The 19,924-nt window shown below is 38.0% G+C and overlaps 1 protein-coding gene across 3 annotated transcripts in view; it reads left to right on the forward strand.

The window, feature by feature from the left end:
• plxnb2a.1 (plexin b2a, tandem duplicate 1) overlaps positions 1–19,924 on the forward strand; it is a 100,506-nt gene that overhangs the window by 50,362 nt on the left and 30,220 nt on the right. For all 3 annotated transcript variants that reach the window (XM_055231455.1, XM_033990240.2, XM_055231454.1), the window contains 5 exons: positions 15,821–16,338; positions 18,410–18,736; positions 18,842–18,980; positions 19,131–19,276; positions 19,349–19,528. In XM_055231455.1, coding sequence (XP_055087430.1) covers positions 15,823–16,338; positions 18,410–18,736; positions 18,842–18,980; positions 19,131–19,276; positions 19,349–19,528 — 1,308 coding nt within the window. In that variant the 5' untranslated portion in view covers positions 15,821–15,822. The remainder of the gene's footprint in view (positions 1–15,820; positions 16,339–18,409; positions 18,737–18,841; positions 18,981–19,130; positions 19,277–19,348; positions 19,529–19,924) is intronic.

Below are 19,924 nucleotides of genomic sequence, written 5' to 3' on the forward strand. Positions count from 1 at the left end.
AAATGGAGATATATGGATTGAATTTGACAAACAGAGATAAATCTTCTGACAGATAAGGCAGTGCACCGAGAAAGAAAAGTAAAGAGAATATTGGGTGAGCGTAAACAAAGCGATAACAGGAAATGTTGGCCCGTGGACCATCAAAGCATAAGAGGGACACAAATCTCCTGCTCTGATCAAAAACCTTGAAAGTTGAGCTGTACAAACAACAAACAGTGGTTGAAGCTGTTCTAAATCTTGTTGATCTTGCCCAAAACGAGATTCTTAGCCACAAAAATACCCCTAAGAGCTTCCTTCCTAATAAAATGTGTTGTCTTCTTTTCATTAACTTGCAGGATTTGGTGCATCCGGAGAGAAATGCCTTTAAATGGAGGCTATGCAAAGCTGTGGGCCACAAAACAAGTGATTAATTTTAGTATTTACACAATTTTGCTCATGAGTCTATTAACACAACAAATGTAGGAGTTTAAATTGTTGAATTGAGAGCAGCACTCCAAGGACTGTTAATCTGTCTGCTGTTTATTTCTAGGATTAGTTTAGATGTGCTGCAAGAGCCTCATTAACAAACTGAAACTTTAATGTTGCCCTTTCCAACCTCACTCAGGCTTTGATGGTCAGCAGGATGCTAACAGCCACAAGTATTTTATATAGGAAGACGTGAGCAAAGTAGACAAGTGGATATGCAGTTGTTTTAGAGATATGTAAATTTAAATTGAATATTTCAGTAGAAAAACTGAATTAAGTAACATTTTACTTTATTAAATGTCACTGAAAGTCCCTGTGGTGGTTAAATGTGTTTTTGGGGTGTTTGAAGTGTCCGTCATCTCTTTGCTGTCTCTGGGCAGAAAACCACCCTTGCAAAAATGTCAGACAATGATCCAAAGAGAATTCTGTTGGGAAAACTTGGCTCTTTTTTCATGTTTGGTGACATTATATTTAGTTGTATTTGATTATATGGCCTTATTTCAATAAAACATTTAAATAACAAAAGCACTTTTATGTATGCTCCTCTCTCATAAGGAAGCTGCAGGGGGTTCTTTTGCAGAAAGTTTCTTGCTTCTGCTTTAAAGAGCTGCAAAAAATAAAAGAATCAAAAACTTGCAGTGATCTTCAAGGTATAAAATTATATTTCTGCATTTATGCTTAATTTTACAGTCCATTCATGATTTGTGAGGAACTTCAACTTCAAAGACAACAGGCGCAGTTAGCACATTGTCTGAATAACATCATAAAAATATATAGATATTTAGGTACTTTTTGGGGGGGAGGGGGTGTATACACCTTTTTTCTGTCCTGCAGTGTGACACGCCTTTGAAGCAAAATGCAAAAATGATTTTGAAAAACAAATCACTTCTACAAAAATTATAAGGAATTATCCATATTTTTTTGCGTATCTCTTTTCATTTTGAGACCTTTTATCATGCCTTACGGTCTGACTTTTCTTGTCACGTTGCTGGACATTCACAAAAAATTTCCATGTTAAAAGATTTTAAGAAATTACGGCTATAGCGCTAGTTTCATAATTGTCGCAATTATAATTTCCTCAGCAAATACAACTGTCACACTGCAGGATATCAAACTGGTGCAGAGTTTTTCAGAAAAGTTGGATGTCACTCTGCAGGACGCTCTCTGGATTACAGCGTTAAACTGCTTGTATCTTTTATAGATTTAAAGTAGAGATAAAGGTGTCATTTTATTAAATAATACATGCATGTTTCCCTTTAACTGAACTGTCTCTGACGCAAGAAACTCCTTCTAGAGTTTTTTGAGTAAAAGTGTCACAGTCACACCGCAGGACGTCTGAATGACTTTTTTGTTAAAATACAAAGAAATGAAAAGCGACTTCATTCTAAAAGTGTCATTTATGAAATATATATTTGTGCACAGTGGAGTTGGAGGATGAAAAACATTATTTAGAAAGTAATTTAGTGTGATGACTCTGAAATGGGTGTCACGTCAAGTACCCATTTATATTTGTCAATTAATAGATGGGGGAAAAACTACCGGTATTCATTTTTACTAAGTTTAAATCATAAGCAAATTGTTAAGTCAGAATACTATCACAGGTCATCAAAACAGCCCCGGTGGTTCACACAGTGCGCACTCTATGCAGTCTGTGTGTGTCAAGAAAAATGTTTTTAAAAAGAATTTGATTTACTAATATTGCTGAAATTCAATCATTTTTCATTTATTCACTTTCAAAAACAAAATTGCCAACTTCACAGAACTTTTTTTCTTGACCATCTGTTTAATAATTACCTCTCTTGTTGTTCAGCCTTTCTGTAAACAGCACAGTCATTCTGAGAGATGAGGCGATGATTTCCTAGTCAGAAAATAAAAAATGAATATGGTGCTCTCCATCAAATTGGCATATAGGGAGAAATGAGGTCGAAACTGTTGAACGATTTCAATATGAGATTTTATGTAACACTCCACATTGAAGATAATAGTCTGATAACAAAGTGCAGTAATGATTTATGAAATCTACTGCAGGGAGCTAATATCCAGCTGTTATCCCTTGTAAAGCTGTATAGGGGAGAAATGAAGGAGAAACTTTTTATTAAAAACCCTGTGGCCCTAGTTTCATTCAGACGGAAATTCTCAATAATACATTTTGCCCATTCTCATTACAGATGACTGACAACACAAGTTTTGCATAAACAACATTTGAATACTACATTACCGTTGCCTGGTCTTTCATTTGTAGAATAACTTTTTTTTCTTTAAACTTTTTCTCCCTAAGCATATGATTATCACAATATAAGTGTAGCTTGTGTTTACAAAAATCAATATAAACTTAAATATCAGAAAACTTCCGAAACTATTTTAGATGTATTTGTTGTCCTAGTTCACTAATTCAGGTTGGAAAGAATGTGATATTTTAAACCAAGTGAGTTTTGGAAGGACTGAATATTTTAGTTGGCTTATAACAATTTAAGGAACGCAAATGGCTGTCTCTGTGGTTTTATGTGGAGAGAGAAAATATTAGTTGTGAGTTATTTGTACATTTGGTGGCTGTTGTAGTTAACTAGCTGTATTTGCTGTTTTGCCTATCAAAAGAGATGCTCCTGGCTCAGTTTCCTCTTTTTAAGTCTCCCAGTTCAAATGACTTAGTAACATACCTTAGACTGGATGACCTCCCTGAAAGACTCTCTTTATCTTGGCATTAGAACAGCTATATTCTTACTGGTGATGTGTATTTATCACATTTCAGTTTAAAAACACTCCACATTTGTTTGTTGTTCTGTCTTTTCCCCTGTGTAATAGACAGCTCTATCAAATTCCGGTTTGAAGACAGGCAATCTTGTTCTTTTCAGGAAACCATAATGAGAGTATTTCCAGTCTAGGAATGATGATAACATCTTTACTGTTATTGTGCTGTAATTTTCCAAGAATGGATAATTTAACACTATAACTTTGTATTGTTCCAGCTGAACCTGATTTTCTGTTCTTTATTTTCTCATTAGATCGTTGCGGAGGCGTGTTTTGGGTCCTGTCATGTTATGCCACTGCTTTTATTGTTTGAGTGCAAAACTGTCCAATTTAAAGTTTTTTTCCCTTGATATCCATGACGTTTTCTTGTTCACAAATTCTTCCCAAAGTAATGTAATCAAGGCCCTGAAACAGAAGATTACCGCAGCTCTGCTAAACTGTCTGCCTTGTCAGTCAGCTCGGGTTAACACAGGGCTATAATAATGTAAAGTACTACCTGCAGTGGCTCATATCAGCGCTGGTATAATTGGTGTCTGTGCTCATATTATCAGGCTTCACAGCACCTCAATAATTAGTGAGACTGTGACACTGCGAAGTCCAGTCCCTTGTCTCGCCTATTTGGGTTTGGTAAGACCTCGCCAGCGGGGCCGACATAACTTTATAACATTGTGGCTAGTATTTTGTTGTTAATATTTGTTTTATTGGCCTTATTCAGTCCCGCCCACGTTTTCCTCCAAACGCTCCAAACCGCGCTTTGTTTGAGGTGGCTATTCGGGTTAAGAGGGAATACCATTTTTTTCGATGACGAGTTTGGGAAAAGTTACACCTCAAAAACATGATATAAAGTGGTGTTGATTTGTCGCTGCACATGAATCAACACCTCGCCGATTCTCTGGGAGGCCTTAAAACAGCACTCTAGTCCGAATAGAGCTTATTTTCCGTCAGAATCGCCAGCCCCATGCAAAATAATACAACCCGTGACGATGGCGGCGCCCACGACAACTTCTGGGATAATGTGAATTCGGATGGTAGAGTGGTGATAACTGTAGAAGAGTTATGTAATCTTATGCTATCCCAAATTGTCCAGCGCTGAACTCTCAATTCTTGTCAGTTTTTCAAGACGAAACGTTTACTTGTGCTGTAATAAAATTCACTTACTTAATCTGTCAGTGGTCGTAATGTTATGCATGATGTGTGCCGAGTTGGACAAACTGACAGCTCTTGTACTGTGAGATGAATGAACACTCCCCGTTAAAAACCAATTAACGTTGGCGGTTAATGATTTCACTATTCATATTTTTTGTTGAAGCTTTTCTGCTGAAGTAGGATTTTAAATTGAAGACCTTGAAACTGAACAAACCACTAATGAGCTGCATTGAATGATATTAATTACTGTCTCTTGCCCCATACGTATAGCCTATAGGTAACGTGCAGTTAATTAAATGAGTTTAATGTTTTGTATTTGCTGGATGTTTTGGGTGAAAATGGCTTGTTTCTAGAAGCTACGAATCTCCTACTCCAGGAAATTGTATTGTTTAGACTGAGTAATGTACAACTATGTATGTTTTTAAGAGCAATGTTAGTAAGGTAGGCTGGTGCTACAAATTTTTTGTAATAAATCATAGCAGTTTGATTTCTAGAAAGGAACTACAGAACATCTGACATGTAGAAAGATCATGTCAGATGTTCAGTAGTTCCTTTCTGCAACGCAAAGGCAACTCTGAAATGTAACGTGAAATGTTGTTTTTAGGATTGTCAATTTTATGTAGCGCTTTTCCACCTTCAAGGCACTCAAAGCTTTTTAAACCACTCACTCAGTCTCACACACATTAATACGCCAGTGTACGCAGACACTGTGGGCGTGATGGGCTAAGTGTCTTGCCCAAGGACACAACGACAGCATTCATCAGATGGAGCTAGAATCGCAGTCAGTGGATTTGACCGCTCAACCAGTGATGTTTATGTCAGGAGTGGGATTCGAACCGCCAGTCAGTGGACAAACGCTCTACCAACTGAGCTAATGTCTGTAAACCTTTTTCAAACAAATTGGGTTTTGATACAGTGGTGACATATTAAACATTTTTCTAAAAGTTATGAGCGTGTAAACTGACACTTCTGACAGTTTGACAAAGTTAAATACAAATGGGTACAATCAGCATGTGGCCAAATGCTTGTTCGAAACTTTTCCAGATTAATTCTTACAGAGATTTACCATGGATTTGCAGAGCCTGGGTTTGTTTGTGATTTGTTGGAGGGCTGTAATGAGTCTCTTTAATCTGGTTACGCCGCATTAGCCTGAAGGATCTGCTTATTTTAAATTAAGGCTGAAGTGAGAATTGACAACACTCCACAAGGCAGTGCTTTTTTTCTACCACAACAATAAGAGGAAATGTCACTTCTCAAATGTTAACAGGTTTTGGAAGTGTGTAGACAATGGTTTGGTTTTCTTCTAGATACTGTAACACACACAGACACACGCTAATAACCTCAGGGTAAAGAGAGAGAGAGAGGAGGCTAGACCAATTTGAAGTTAGTCACTCTATCTTTTCTTGGCAGCAGGCTGACACTTCCTGATACTGCTGATGTATTCACAAAAATCCCAAATGTGCAAATGTAACTGCACAATCGTAAGACTCCTTTTGCATTTTTATACTGTTTTGTGCCTCAAGGCTGTTTGAGGTTTGTAAAATGTAAAACAAATGCATAGAAATCGCTTCACAGGGATGCCACCATATACATTTTTTGTGATTTATTATTTTGAAAAGCAACGATTTCATGATTTTGTTTGCAGTTATTGGCTCCATAACTAAACAGTCAGTAATTCAGTGTCATTAACGGTTTCATATAGTGTCTAATACATCACCATTCCTCTTGCGTGTGATCAGCTTTGTGAAATCCAATTACCGGTGGTTTTTATTGTATACATTGAAGTAACGTATTTTTACTTCTAAAATGGTCGTGATTTTTTTCTTTTTTTTAGTTCTTAGGATTATAACATGACCCAAATAATCAGCAATTAACTGAATAATCTCGACATCACACAGAGAATAGTGCGTTAATGGTGTTTAAAACCTTTCTGCGTTGTAATAATGTCAATTTTCCTCCACTGCTCCCTCTTATAATAAACTGGGCCATATCCTGCTTGTTCGTTTTCAGGTGCAGTTTGTGTGTATGTACTGTAAGTTTCCCCCAAGGCCGGGCATAACTGTAACTTTTAATACCTCATAATCCGCTATTTTTCAGCTCCACAGCAGGGTCACACAGTCCCCTCTGCCACTTTGTGTGTGTGTGTGTGTGTGTGCGTGCGTGTGAGTTTGCATGTGTGTAGTAGTGGTGTATGCATTTGTGTGCCTACCAAAGCCAACTTTCCTGACCTCAATAGTTTTAACAAACACACTCCTTCCATTATGTGGATATCAAAGAGGCTGGTTTCCGCTGTACAAAGGCCTGGTTGGTTCCGAGTCTGTGTGAAAAAGAATGCCAGCTTTTATTTCAGCTGGAGTTCTGGGACACCTTTGTGATGTATATTTGTGGTTTTGGAGGTCATATCTTTGCCAGCAATGAAAAAACCAATGGGGTAAATGTTAATTAATATTAATCACAATAACTGCCCTTGCCATTGCCCGCCAAACTGGTAAATATACAAAATTGTTGTGCTGTATCCTTGTTTTTGCATTTAAATGTTATATTAAAGTGAACAGTACAAGAACAGTCAGAAAGGATCAAGTTGAGAGGGTTTTTTTTGTGCCAGGCTTAGTAATCCTTTGAGTCATTTTAGCTTTCCTTGAACTGTTAAACAAATCTGTTCTTCTATCTGATTGAATAAACTGCACTGGACATGGCACAATGTGGTAATCAAAACATTATATAACATATACAAGCTAATTTATATCATTTGTTGTAATAATTCAGTAGATCCATTAAAAACATATCAAAGGGCTCGTAACTTGTATCCACATTTCAATGTTTTTATTCAATTTTAATCAAATGTTTCTTAATGAAGAAGTCCCAAAGCAGAGGCCTTTGGAGTTGAGTGTTAGATCTCGCTGTTGGTGGGTTTTCATTAGACTGTGTCCCAGGATGCACCCCTAAGTCTTTTGACTGAAGCCCCATCATTCCTACTCCTTTTATCTCACGGCGCTTGTAAATATGCAGTGATGTGCATGCTTCACGCTGCTCCTGTTCTATAAGGCACTGCTGCGTGTTGGCCTTGAAAAAGACACTGTCGTTAATTTTGTGAGATGAAACATGGCCATTGGCAGGTGCATCTCCTCTCTGCTTCTCCTGTGATTCATCTAGTTGTATGCTCAGTATGATATGGCCTTTGGCTGAATTAGTCATGTGTTGATTTTTACAAATACCTCCGCATGTCACACTACAACACATTTTGCAAGGATTTATATTGCTTAAGAAAATATGGGTGTATGGCCTCCTGTTGATGTATTTTAACCTGTTCATTCCTTGGATTACTTGTGTTATCTACTGACTCATCTGCACACCCCAAACTCTGAAACTTGTCTTCTTGCCATCATAACTTAACACAAATTTTACACTTTCACAAACCAACTGGGTCCATAAAGTTATTCATTAGACCTGCCAATGGTCCTAATGTTTTGGCTAATGTTTGCGTAGCACTTTGCTGATCCAGGCTTATACCACAGAATGCAGAGTGCTCTCTCCGTCTCTAACACACACACTCTCCCAGCTGTGTGCTGAGTGGACCCCACATCAGCGGCATCTGCTTCACACTGGGCTCTAGCTGCTGTTCCATAATTCATACCTTCACTTCTATTGTTATTGTGTTCAACAATGTCTTTACAGCGTCATCCTCTGTGTTAGCACTTCACACATAATTACAAAGGCCGGGTGCATAGATCTTTGTGGGTTTCTGGTGTGCAATTTAGGTATTGATCAGACTAATTCACTTGAACCCAAAGGCATCGCTTTGGTAATGTTTGTATGTTAATGGTATGCTTCAGTTAATTCACTTGTTTATTATCACTATGAATTGTCAAAATGTGCTATTGTGATTGTAGAAAGCAAGAATGATTTCCTTAATACAAATCAAGGCACTAAAATGCTGAGTATGCAAGTTTAATATTCAAAATGAGTTCATTTTTAGACACAGACAAAAACTTGAAGATCTTTTTGACAGCATACAATACTGTCTCTGGGAGTGTGAGATTGTTAGCATAATTTTACTTGTGAATAGCGGATTACTGAGTGTCCTGCCTTTCACGTCGCTCTCATCTGGGAGGGAGAGTCATTGGTGTTTTAGCTGGCCATAAGGGAAAATCACTTATATGGCTCTGTACTAAGTTTTCCTGGTCTAAATCTTTTAATCTGAGGAAGAATGAAGGCTATACCTTTATCTTCTGACTGCACCAATGTGTTTCCCTCTGCTGGTCCTACGCACAGACAGATGCACACACACACACACACACACACACACACACACACGCACACACACTGTGCTGTGCCAAAACAGTAGCTGCCTTGTTAATTGAGAGCCGGTAGAGCTGCTATAGCCTTCCTTTCTCTGTTTTTGTGTATGTATGTGAGGAAAGGTTAGCAAGAGCCAGGAGCACGCAGAGCAAAAGTTCAAGGAATGCTCCAAGTTTATAAACCTTTTCTGCAACTTTCCTGTTGAAGTAATGTAGAAAATACAAATAATGTTTAAGTATTAGAACTTCGAGAATTAGTGTTCAGGTTTTTGGCACAGAGCCACGTGCGAAGTCATTGCTAATTATTTTTTGATACACAATTTTTGAGGAATGAGCAGTTTAAAGAAAGTGCTTTCACATCAACTTCTCGCTCTGTTTCTCCCCTTTATTCGCTGCAGATGAGACTCTGTATCATTTTTAAAGGTGGAAAAGGGTGAAATTTTACTGGCTTGTGTCCAGGCTAAATGACTATAGAAATGGCTCCTCCTGATGCCACCTATTTCCAACTCTAAAATACTACTATTGTGAGTCTGTGTAGTACTCATTTTGATGCCTTGTATCGAGGTGCAGTTTTATTTCAGCAGCCTGTCTGTAAGATCCTCTTTAGACTGTAACTGATGAGTGTGATTACAAAGAGACGTATACATAATCCAATTCCCCTGATACCTCTTGCTTTTTCCCTGTGAAGATTGTATCAAGCAATTTAAATTTCCATTTGGGAAGTTAGGCTCTTAATGAAATCTCTTTATCACACTGCGATTCTTCACATCTCATTTCGGAATCACTTACACCACGGCCATTTGAGGTAATTATCACAGCTCTTAAGTCAATAATTACTCTCAAAGTCACATTGAGGTGGTAGATGCTCAGCTGTTTGCCTGAGTGGGTACCCTTATGTTATATTGCTAGTGCCACTGTGCTCTTGGGCAAAACATTTCACTCACCTTTATGTGTGAATGCATGAGTGACTGTGTTAACTGTGTCTCTTTATCCATAAACCATCACATCTATTTCAAAAAATGAAGGGTTGCCAAAAAAAAAAAATTCATCCTTTATTTAACAAGTCTCTGAGTTGGGGGAGTCCACTGGTGTGGACTTAATTGTACAAGTGTTTAATACTTTGTCACCAATGTAATTTCACATGAAATGTTTCTCTGATTCCTCTTGGATGAACTTGCTCTGTGAAAGCACTCTACTGAAATGCAGTTCACTCATCATGCTCGTGTCACCAGTGACAGTTTTTTCTTAGTTTTCCATAGTAACTTGAAGGCATTAAAGTGCAGTGAGCTGCCGGCTGCTCTGACAGTTATTCCCATGTGAGTCTCATACACCAAGATGAGGAGCATTCAGTGCTCAGTGACGTGAGTGTGACAAGGTAAAGCAGAGCGCTGATCTGCTCAGGTTCTGCAGGTGTGGGGTAATTAAAGCAGCAGGCCCAGATTATACAAGGAAACATATCGCCAAGGACACTCTCAGTCTGTCTTGTTTTTTCTCCCCAGGAGAGTTACTGGCAGAAAAAAACACTTAGTAATTGCTCATTTTAAAGGGACATGGTAAATTACATTTGCAGAGCAACTAAACTGTGGAGGATTTTTTTATTTTTTATTTTTTACCTCCTTCACATCTTTTGAAAATGTTGCTGTTCTACAATATATATTTTTTTTCTGAATAGATTTTGGAAGTGGACCTTGGTAACTATGAGCTTTTGAGGGTTAAAGAAAATAGTCATGGCAGCAGCATCACTTAGACATGAAATATGCAAAATATGTTTAAAAATCTATGCATTGTTAAATTATGTTTCAAGAAAAAAATTTAAAAAATCAAACAATGCCGATTTAACAACTGTTAACCAGTTTAATTTTGTATCATTTAAAGGTACACTATGTAACTTTTCTAATGGAGGGTTAAATACCTGCTTGTCCCAATGCAGATGTGTTGCTTTGCCTGTAATGTTCCACAGTATGGCATTAAACTTAACATCTCCATGAAGGCAAGAAAGTTTTAGACCACCTCTCACCAGAAAAGTTACATAGTGCACCTTTAAATAAACCCGAAAGACATATTCTCACATAACTTTTTAAATGTGCCTGTAACTTTTTTAATGTGTTTACAAGTGTAGTGTGTTTTTGTGGCGTTTTGCAGTACAGTGCAGAGTGGTCAGTGTATAGTGGTGTTTCCTGTGTGCAGTCCTCATTGTGACTGTGTCCCTCACAGTCGACCCTTTGAGCTCATGACACTGTGCCTTTGTCTTATGGGCCTGTGCTCTGGCTGCTGCTCTGTGCCACTGCCCTGCTCAGATGGCACTAAGTGGTACTTTACAGACGTGTGTGCGTGTGTGCGTGTGTGTCTTCATTAATACTCACCTCTCAGTCCTCCCATCAACAGCACTAATCCTCTGCTGAAAGTCCAGTTATTACAAGGGGCTTATGTCATGCCTCTGTTTAATAAAGCTTCTGTTTTAGTGATGAGGCTGCAGGCACAGTTGAATACTCTTCAATTCTCTGAATGTCTTTTTGGGTGCTGATTCATTATTTAGATTGTCACTGGTGGTATTTAATATCAAGCTCCTGTGCTTTAATTTATCAGAACACATAACATATATTGTAGTAAACGTTAGTATATACCAATTACTCACTAGACTTATGGACGGTTAGTAAGTCTGACCATCATTCCGAGTTGTGTAATCTGTTTATCTTTCCCTTCTAGCAGATCATTCTTATCTTTGTAACAGTTTCAAATATTATCCATTGCACTGAATATGTAATCCTTTCAGTGAGAAAGAAATAGGTTCTAACTTCGCCTCGAGAAAGTTTCCATTTGTATTGAAGTAGACATTTTTCCTGGATTTTGTGATTTGAAAGTCAAAAGGAAAAACTGCAGCAGCACCAGACGAGATGGTCCGTTTTGATTTAAAGTTCATTTCTTGCTTGTCTAGACTCCAGTGTGCAGACAGATGATGCTGAAATGTTTTGCTGTAATCTGCATTTTTCAGCCATGACCCGCCTCATGAACATCTTGAAAACATTTGTGCCTGTGTAATGTGTAGTGGCGCTGTGGGCTGGCACCGGAGATTACAATGTGCACTGGTGATAAATGAAGTATAGCTGTTGTGTGCGTGTCCTATCCTCTTCGGTCTTTAGGTTTTATGCTTACTTTGTCTCAGCCATACTCTTCTTCAAGCCCCTTCATTACCACCAATAAGAAGTCAATTTCCCCTGGGCTCCGCCAATCATAGCACCAGCCTCCCCTGCGGTCTCCGCCAATCAGCTCCTGCTTTCACTGGACTGGTGTCATGAATGGCTAATGACACACAGTGGAGGTCTTGAATTTGAATGAGAACACATCATGTTTTTTTTTTTATTATTTTAGTTGATTTTGACGAAAGTTAAATATTTGTACAGTACAGGGGTATAATATTTTTCAGTTTGGCCTGTGCATCTTAATTACTTCTGTTTACTCTATCCCATGAATAGGATTCTTGACAGTTTCCAGTATTTTACTTTAACTGTACAAGTAACGTTTTAAGGGACAGCTGAACCATATTGAACCATTTGTGCTCCAATGTTTACACTGTGTTGCTGTAGTGCAGTGAACTGGCTATGATATTTAGTTAATAGATAACTGCTTATTCAGAAGCAAAATTGAATTTCAATGCAATCCAGTGAAACAAAATATAAAATGCTATCATGCTGTTCATGTGACAGTATGATATTGGTACAGTATTCTACACTGGGTTTTCCCAGAATTAAGGATTTTACTGTTGTTTGGTAATGTTGGCAGTGACCAGACATGCTTGTTAAATTGTCAAGTTTCATGACAACAATCGTAACACTACTAGTTTTTGGCATTATTCTTGAAGCCCCCCAATAAATGGATAAAGTACTGCCATGTATTATAAGCATTTACAGTACATCGTTAACAGGCTTACTCTGCTTAAAGAGGAACTTTTTTCAACATTTTAGATGGAAACTGTATATAGAACAGTTTGGACTGCAAGTTTTAGATATAATATTGACAGAAATGAAAGTTATTTGAACTAACTCCAGTGGGACCAGATATAAAAAGCGATTGACCATTGTAGTGGAACACAGAGCCAGAACCACCAAAGCACAATGGGAATTAGACACAGAGAAGTTGGAAGAAGTAGAGCTTAGGTTAGACAGGAAGAGAGAGAATCAGTCAGCCTGTATTCCCTTGGCTGGAGCTTTGCAGACATTCCTGGTTTTAGTTTCACTCCGAAGTTTTTAGCAGAAGGGTCAATGCTCAAGACTTTTCCAAGTATGCACACTGGGTTTTAATGAGTCACAGATATCTTGCTGTTTTCAGACTAGGTCTCTAAATGAAATTAAAATGACAGTGTTCTGCTGCTATGGCATTAACATGACTTACTGTACCAGAACTAGATGATTCTTACTGAAAGCAAGGTTGCCTAGGTTGTCTCTATTGAGATGGATACAATGCCATGCTGTGGAACATTCCAGGCAAAGCAATAAAATCTTCATGGAGACAAGCAGGTGGTGGATAACCTTGCACAGCAAGATGGATTCTTGCGATATTTGTGAGTCCACAAAGAATTAATTTTGGCATGCTCCCACTGGTGCGATAGGGCCAGGGTGTTTGTGGGCCGAAGACTTGACCAATGACAAAGCAGTACTGTGGTTTGTTCAGAAACCAAAGGTGAATCTCCCAATCGAACAAAAACAAACATAGTGAGGCCAACAGACATATACTTTAGTCCATTTTAGTGAAAATACTATTTTGTTTGTGCATTTGTGGATGGGAAAGATGTGCTTTTCTTTCAACTGTATTTAATAAAGGTTCGATTTTTGGGCTTTTTCCACTGTTGTGATGCTTTCATTTATCAGCTTGAATGTATAGATAAGGTCCTGCTCACTTTCAGCAAGAGTCACACATACATGTGTTAACATCTGACATGAGCTAGGTTAGGTGGTGGAACATCCACCAAAAAAGTTACATAGTGCACCACCAGCTGAATTGGTGCTGATTATTGTGTACAATCTACACATTGACCATTCTCAAACATTCTCAAGTCCTTTTGAATGTTTGTCTACAAAAGCACTGTGAAACTTAACCCCTGCGCATTTCCGTATAGACTGTATAGAATCAATGTACGATGCAGCAGAACTAGTGGAACTCTCAGAAGAAGTGGTGCTGGAGAAACACCTTTGACCCCATGTTTATTTTTGGGCCAACAGGATTCCAGCTTTAAGAACTCCGCCAACAGGATAAAAGATCATAAAGACATCGTGTAAACAGACCCTGAACTCAAACCAGAGGTGCATTTTCTTTGATGGTCCAAATGCAAACACTCACAATAAGACCCCCGGGGCTTACAAGACTAAAAATGTAAAATTATGTGACACTGTGATGTTTTACAGTGAAGGATATAGATTGAGTTGTTCCTAAATAGTACATATGCAATTACTGCGGCTGATGCAGATACGACTGTAAAGGAACTATCATTGTTGAGGGGAGAAACTCTGGACCACTGCTTATGTGGCACGTTCTATTTCTAAACCACGATCTTTGGGTTATAGTAAACACTGGCACACATGGCAAATTATTAACCATTTTATACTTGGGTGACCATTTGTAAAGTTTTCATTGCTTAAATAAAAATGTTACTGCAGTTTTTGTAAATCAGTACTTTATCTGTATACACTGTACACATACATGCATGTTACTAGTAGTTACTAATGAACACGAAGCATTGGAATTTTAAAATGAAGCAGATGCTCGATACAAAGCTAAAGTATTGAAAATGCTTCTAGAATATGAGTGTGTGTGTGTGTTATGAAATCACAGCTGTTAAAGACCCATGGTTATGCGAGGATAGGTAATTTAGGCAGGCAGGTGGGTGGAGAGATAAGTCTTTTTACACTAATAAATCCCTTTGCAATGAGGCCAAGTGAAGGGAATTCAATTTGGACAGAGTAAAAACACCAGAGAGGCGCCAGTCAATTGACCACCAATCAGAGCTGTCTGATAGAAGCTATAAAATCAGTGATTGGACTGTAAAGGACTTGAACACAGAGACATTCAACTGTAAATAAATGATGCCTTTTTAATTTAGGCGAGCTGGTAAAAATGCAATGAGAAAGAGTTTTATCATGCATTCACTGTGTGGACAATTATGGAGTGGCTCTCCTGAGGATAACCCGATAAACAGTGGATTAAAAGTGAGTAATGTTGGGTGCAGAAAGATGTTATTACTGAGCAGTGGAGTCTTGTTTTACAGCTATAGGCCAGCCACGACTATAATTAAACACACCCATCCAGACTAATGGAAGGAGAAACTTGTGGTGTCAGACGGCTAATTGCAACACTCAGTCTCTTCTGCTCACACATACATCCACTCTCTGCCTTTGTCTGGTCTAATCTAATCTAACTCAGCAAGTCTTCGCATGGAGGCCGCTACCTCCACTTACTCCACCTCCCTTGTTCCTGCGGTACTGAATGTTCAGGCTTTTAATGAGAAGCTGCTCATTATTGCTTCCCTTTGCTCTCAGTGCTCAGACTTCTCCTTGAGTGTGTGCTGCTGTTGCTACTGCTGAGCCCACCCCTGCACAATGTCAAAAGAGCCGTTTGAATCTGACTTTGTTTAGACCAGCCAAATCTACATTGTTATTATAGTAGTAATTTAAAGAGGTCAACTGTTGTGAACTTTAGGCCAGTATATGATTTTTTTATCATGTGTATGCACCATTATACAAAACATAGATTTTGTACTTTGCTGGACAAGGCACTTCAATATGTGGATGTTTGAGAGGAGAAAAAAGTAGTCTGTAACAAAAGTTAACCATAAAATTGTCTGTTTGTGCATGGATTAATTAATTGTTAGTTTTCCTATTGTCTTAGTATTCAGTGTATTAACTCGTCATGAATGTCAGTAAAGGAGAGCGCTATAGATCATCCCAGGAGTGACGGGTTTAGAATTACTACTCCCATTCAGTTTAATGAATAAACATTTTTAGACCATATATTCTTGTTTAAATGTTTACTATATATGCAGATGAGTATTAAGAGTCATATCCAATTTCTAGCTCCATATGCTGAAAAAAAATAAAATAAATAAAATAAAGTGCAACATATCTTCTCACAAAACTAAAGATTGTGCATGTTTTTTCTTGTCTCTTCTATAGGCATGATGGGGCAGTGGTGGGCAGACCTGTTTGCTCTTTTCATCCTTGCAACATCGTTCCTCTCAACTTCTCAAGCTAAAAATAAAGAATTTCTATCAACCACTCTGATCAACAATGTGGTAGCAGATCCCAGGAATGGACGTCTATACGTGGGGGCCGTGAATGCCCTTTATCAGTTGAACTCTAACCTAGAAGTAGAGTCCCAGGCTGAGACTGGACCCAAGCGGGACAATCGCCAGTGCACTCCTCCAGTCACTGATGCCTGTGAGGAGGCAGTGGACACAGACAACCACAACAAGCTACTGCTGGTGCACAGTGCCAACAATGTCCTGGTGGTGTGCGGCAGTGTGTTTAGGGGCATCTGCTCTCTGAGGAACCTGAGCCACGTGGAGCAGCGACTGTACTTCAGTGATACTAAAGGAGAAAAGTCCTATGTGGCCAGTGCAGAGGAGAGCGTGTCTGTGGTAGCTGTCATGTCGTATTTTATGAAGGATGGAAAAAGCTTACCAGTTTTCTTGGTGAGTGATTGTATACCTATGACCTTTAATTAATTGGGTAAAAAAAAGTCGCACTGGACTATAAGTCACATTTTTTGGGGAACAAACTGAATAGGTATCTAGTCTGTTAACGTAAGATATTAACAGTTAATCGGATAACTACGCTAACGTAACACATGGCGGCTTGTCCACAAGCACAAGAGACACGTGAGTTGTTGTTTTTTTTCATCACAATTCACAACGTAGAACTGGCAAACACATAAAATATAACATAAGCTCTGGCTCATATTACATATATACACAAAATTGCATATGAACGCATACCACTTTGGCCTGCTAGTAAACAAACTAACCTTATTTTATTATTTTCCTTATTTTACTTTTCAATTGTTTTCGCATTAGCGTAAAAAAGGCTGGACCGGAAGACAGGAAGTCGTTTTCATGACCTAAAACTAGACTTATGATAAACTAAACATTTACAATATTGTTCCAAATGAAAAGTTATCACCTTTATGGTCTTATAAATGAAGGGGAAATTAAATATGAAATTACATAACACATATTTATTCAACTACTTGAAGCATAGACCACGAACTGACGTCTGGTATGTTAACGTAAGTGCATAGTTTTCACATTCTCAGTTTATTTTTATTATTATTTTTATTATTTACCTATGGAAGCCCGTTTCCGCCATGAAAAAAAAAATAAAAGCCCCACAGAAAGTCGAAATTACGAGTTTTAAACTCGTAATTATGAGTTTAAAACTCGTAATTATGAGTTTAAAACTCGTAATTATGAGTTTAAAACTCGTAATTACGAGTTTAAAACTCGTAATTTCGACTTTTAAAACTACTAATTATGAGTTTAAAACTCGTAATTAGGACTTTTAAAAGTATGAATTATGAGTTTATAACTCGTAATTTTGGGAATGTAACATTTACAAAAAGTGAACCTCATCAATTTTGATTAAATGAATTTGGTATTTTAATAATTTCCTCAATAAACCAGCGGGGTTGTGACCAGCTGGCACTCTGCTCAGACCAGGAAAACGAGCGCTCACAGACACAGAGCACAGCTCATGAGTGGTCAGAACAGCACTCAGGGCCCACTGATTTGTTCAAGACGCCAGAAACTTTACTGGAGCTTAATTTATTCATTTTTTAAAAGTATGTAGGTGATAAACATAACAGTCCTCCTCCTGTCTCCTCTGCTCTGTACACTCAGTTGCAGTGTGCTACAAGCTCAATTAAGACTTTAAAAGTTCTAATTACGAGTTTTAAACTCATAATTAGTAGTTTTAAAACTCATAATTACGAGTTTTAAACTCATAATTAGTAGTTTTAAAAGTCGAAATTACGAGTTTTAAACTCGTAATTACGAGTTTTAAACTCATAATTACGAGTTTTAAACTCATAATTACGAGTTTAAAACTCGTAATTTCGACTTTCTGTGGGGCTTTTATTTTTTTTTTCATGGCGGAAACGGGCTTCCATATTTACCTTTATTTAACCAGGATTTTAAAAAAACAACTCATTGAGATAAAAAAAAAAAACAACTCTTTTTCAAGAGTGTCCTGGCCAAGAAGCAAAACACGCACAGGACACAGACATACTCATACTAAACATATACACAGCACACAGTTTATGGACAGGCCATGCCTCATTTGAAAGCTCAGAACCTCCAGAATTCACTCACTGAGCTGTAGAGGCTGCATTAGCCATGATTAATGATTGTTTAGGTAGTCAGGATTCAAATCAGAGGGAGTCCTTTTAGGCTTAAAACAACTAGATTTCAACATTGCATGTGAGGCTCATTCTGCTTTCTGATTGGACAATTGTCTTGAGAACCAAAAATAAATAAATTATAACATCAGTAAATGGGACATGATGACCAGTGTTTTTGTATTTAAGAATAAATCAGCAATAGACTTGTTATCAGTAAAAGCTATATTTGATTCCTTTGACCTTAACTGTTCACTACCTGTTAAATCCATTGTAGTGTAAAGTGTGACTGTTAGACCTTATTAGAAAAACATGTTTTTATTGCATTTTATATGATTTTAAACCATGTCCTGTCTAATCTCTCTGCACAGGTGGGCAAGGGCTACGGCAGCCATGACAGTACCAAGCTGATCTCCACACGTATTCTGCAGGACTATGGGGACTGGGTGATTTTTGACAGTATTATTGAGGCCTCAGCAGTGCAGGCTAACCCCTTTGTTCTGCGCTACCTCCACGACTTTCGTTTTGCCTTCAAAGATGGTGGCTTTGTGTACTTCCTGTTCTCTCGGACACTGGGTGTCCAGGACACAAAGAACTTCACATTTATCTCCAGAATGTGTGTGGAGGACGAGGCATACTACTCCTACACTGAGCTTCAGCTCAACTGCAGCACATCAAACAAGTACAACAAAGTCCAGGTATGTGAGATAAACTAAAAGTAAAAGAAGGAAAAAAAGATATTTTAAAAAGAGTTAAAGTAGTTTTTTAAAACACTTTTTTGGGGGTGGGGGTCTCTTTTCCAGGCTGCCTATGTGTCCACACCAGGAGAGGTCCTGGCACAAAATATGACCAAATCAAACCAGTATGGGCAGGTTTTTGCATCAGACAAGGTGTTGTTTGTAACATTCACTTCAGATGAAGATTCACATTCTTCTGCCATGTGTAAGTGCCCTGCTCAGACATTTGCTATGTTCTTTTTACTTATTATCTAAATGCAGCATTTATTCATTATCCATATACAAGACATTTGAACTGAATATATCCTAATCTTTTTGCCTAACCTGTATGGTAATAAATCCTTCTTCGTTGCAGGTATGTTTCCTCTGCTCTCTATTAATAATCGGTTGGTGGAGATCATTGATGCTTGCTATAGCGACAGTGGTATCATCAAAAACAAGCCTGCAGTCTACTCTCCTTACTCCTCTAAGTCAGAAGAATTGTGCCTTAACACTAACCAGGTGTGCAAACAAAATGGAATACATAATGGAAAATTATAATTATTTATTCATTTACTTTACATTTCTCCTCAGAATAACATGGCTCTTACATACAAGTGTGGAGCTGAGTTTCTGCCTTCACCCCTGGCCAGTAAGGCTGAGTTTGCCTTAAGCTCTGAGCCTGCATTTACCCGAAAGGGCCACATGACATCAGTGGCAGTAGCAGTTGAAATGGGGCATGCTGTGGCGTTCCTGGGCACCTCTACTGGAGAGGTAAAGACTTTTTTTTTCTTTTTTTTTTTGGCAATATAGGAAACCATAATGTTGAAAATTTCAGGTTTTATATGTTCATGGAAATGTGAAATCAACTGTATGATAATAGTTTAACTCCTATCTTAAATAATCTCACTAAACCAACCACTGTTTAAAATGCAAATGTACTTTTTCAAACTAAAATCGTGGACCCTGCTTAGACGACTGCGGGATTATGCAATGTATTTCAGATAACATTCTTGTGTGAGGAAACTTTAGAATGTACTTCTTACTACTACTGCAATACCCTGCTCTCAAGTTCACCCTTCAAACACTTCAAAACATTGCAATACATTAAGAGCAACATTAACAATGTGGTTCCATCTTTTCAGGTACTATATGCTGTGTTTATCAAAC

This window comes from Periophthalmus magnuspinnatus, chromosome 23 (assembly GCF_009829125.3).
Source record: "Periophthalmus magnuspinnatus isolate fPerMag1 chromosome 23, fPerMag1.2.pri, whole genome shotgun sequence".
Classification (NCBI taxonomy): domain Eukaryota; kingdom Metazoa; phylum Chordata; class Actinopteri; order Gobiiformes; family Gobiidae; genus Periophthalmus; species Periophthalmus magnuspinnatus.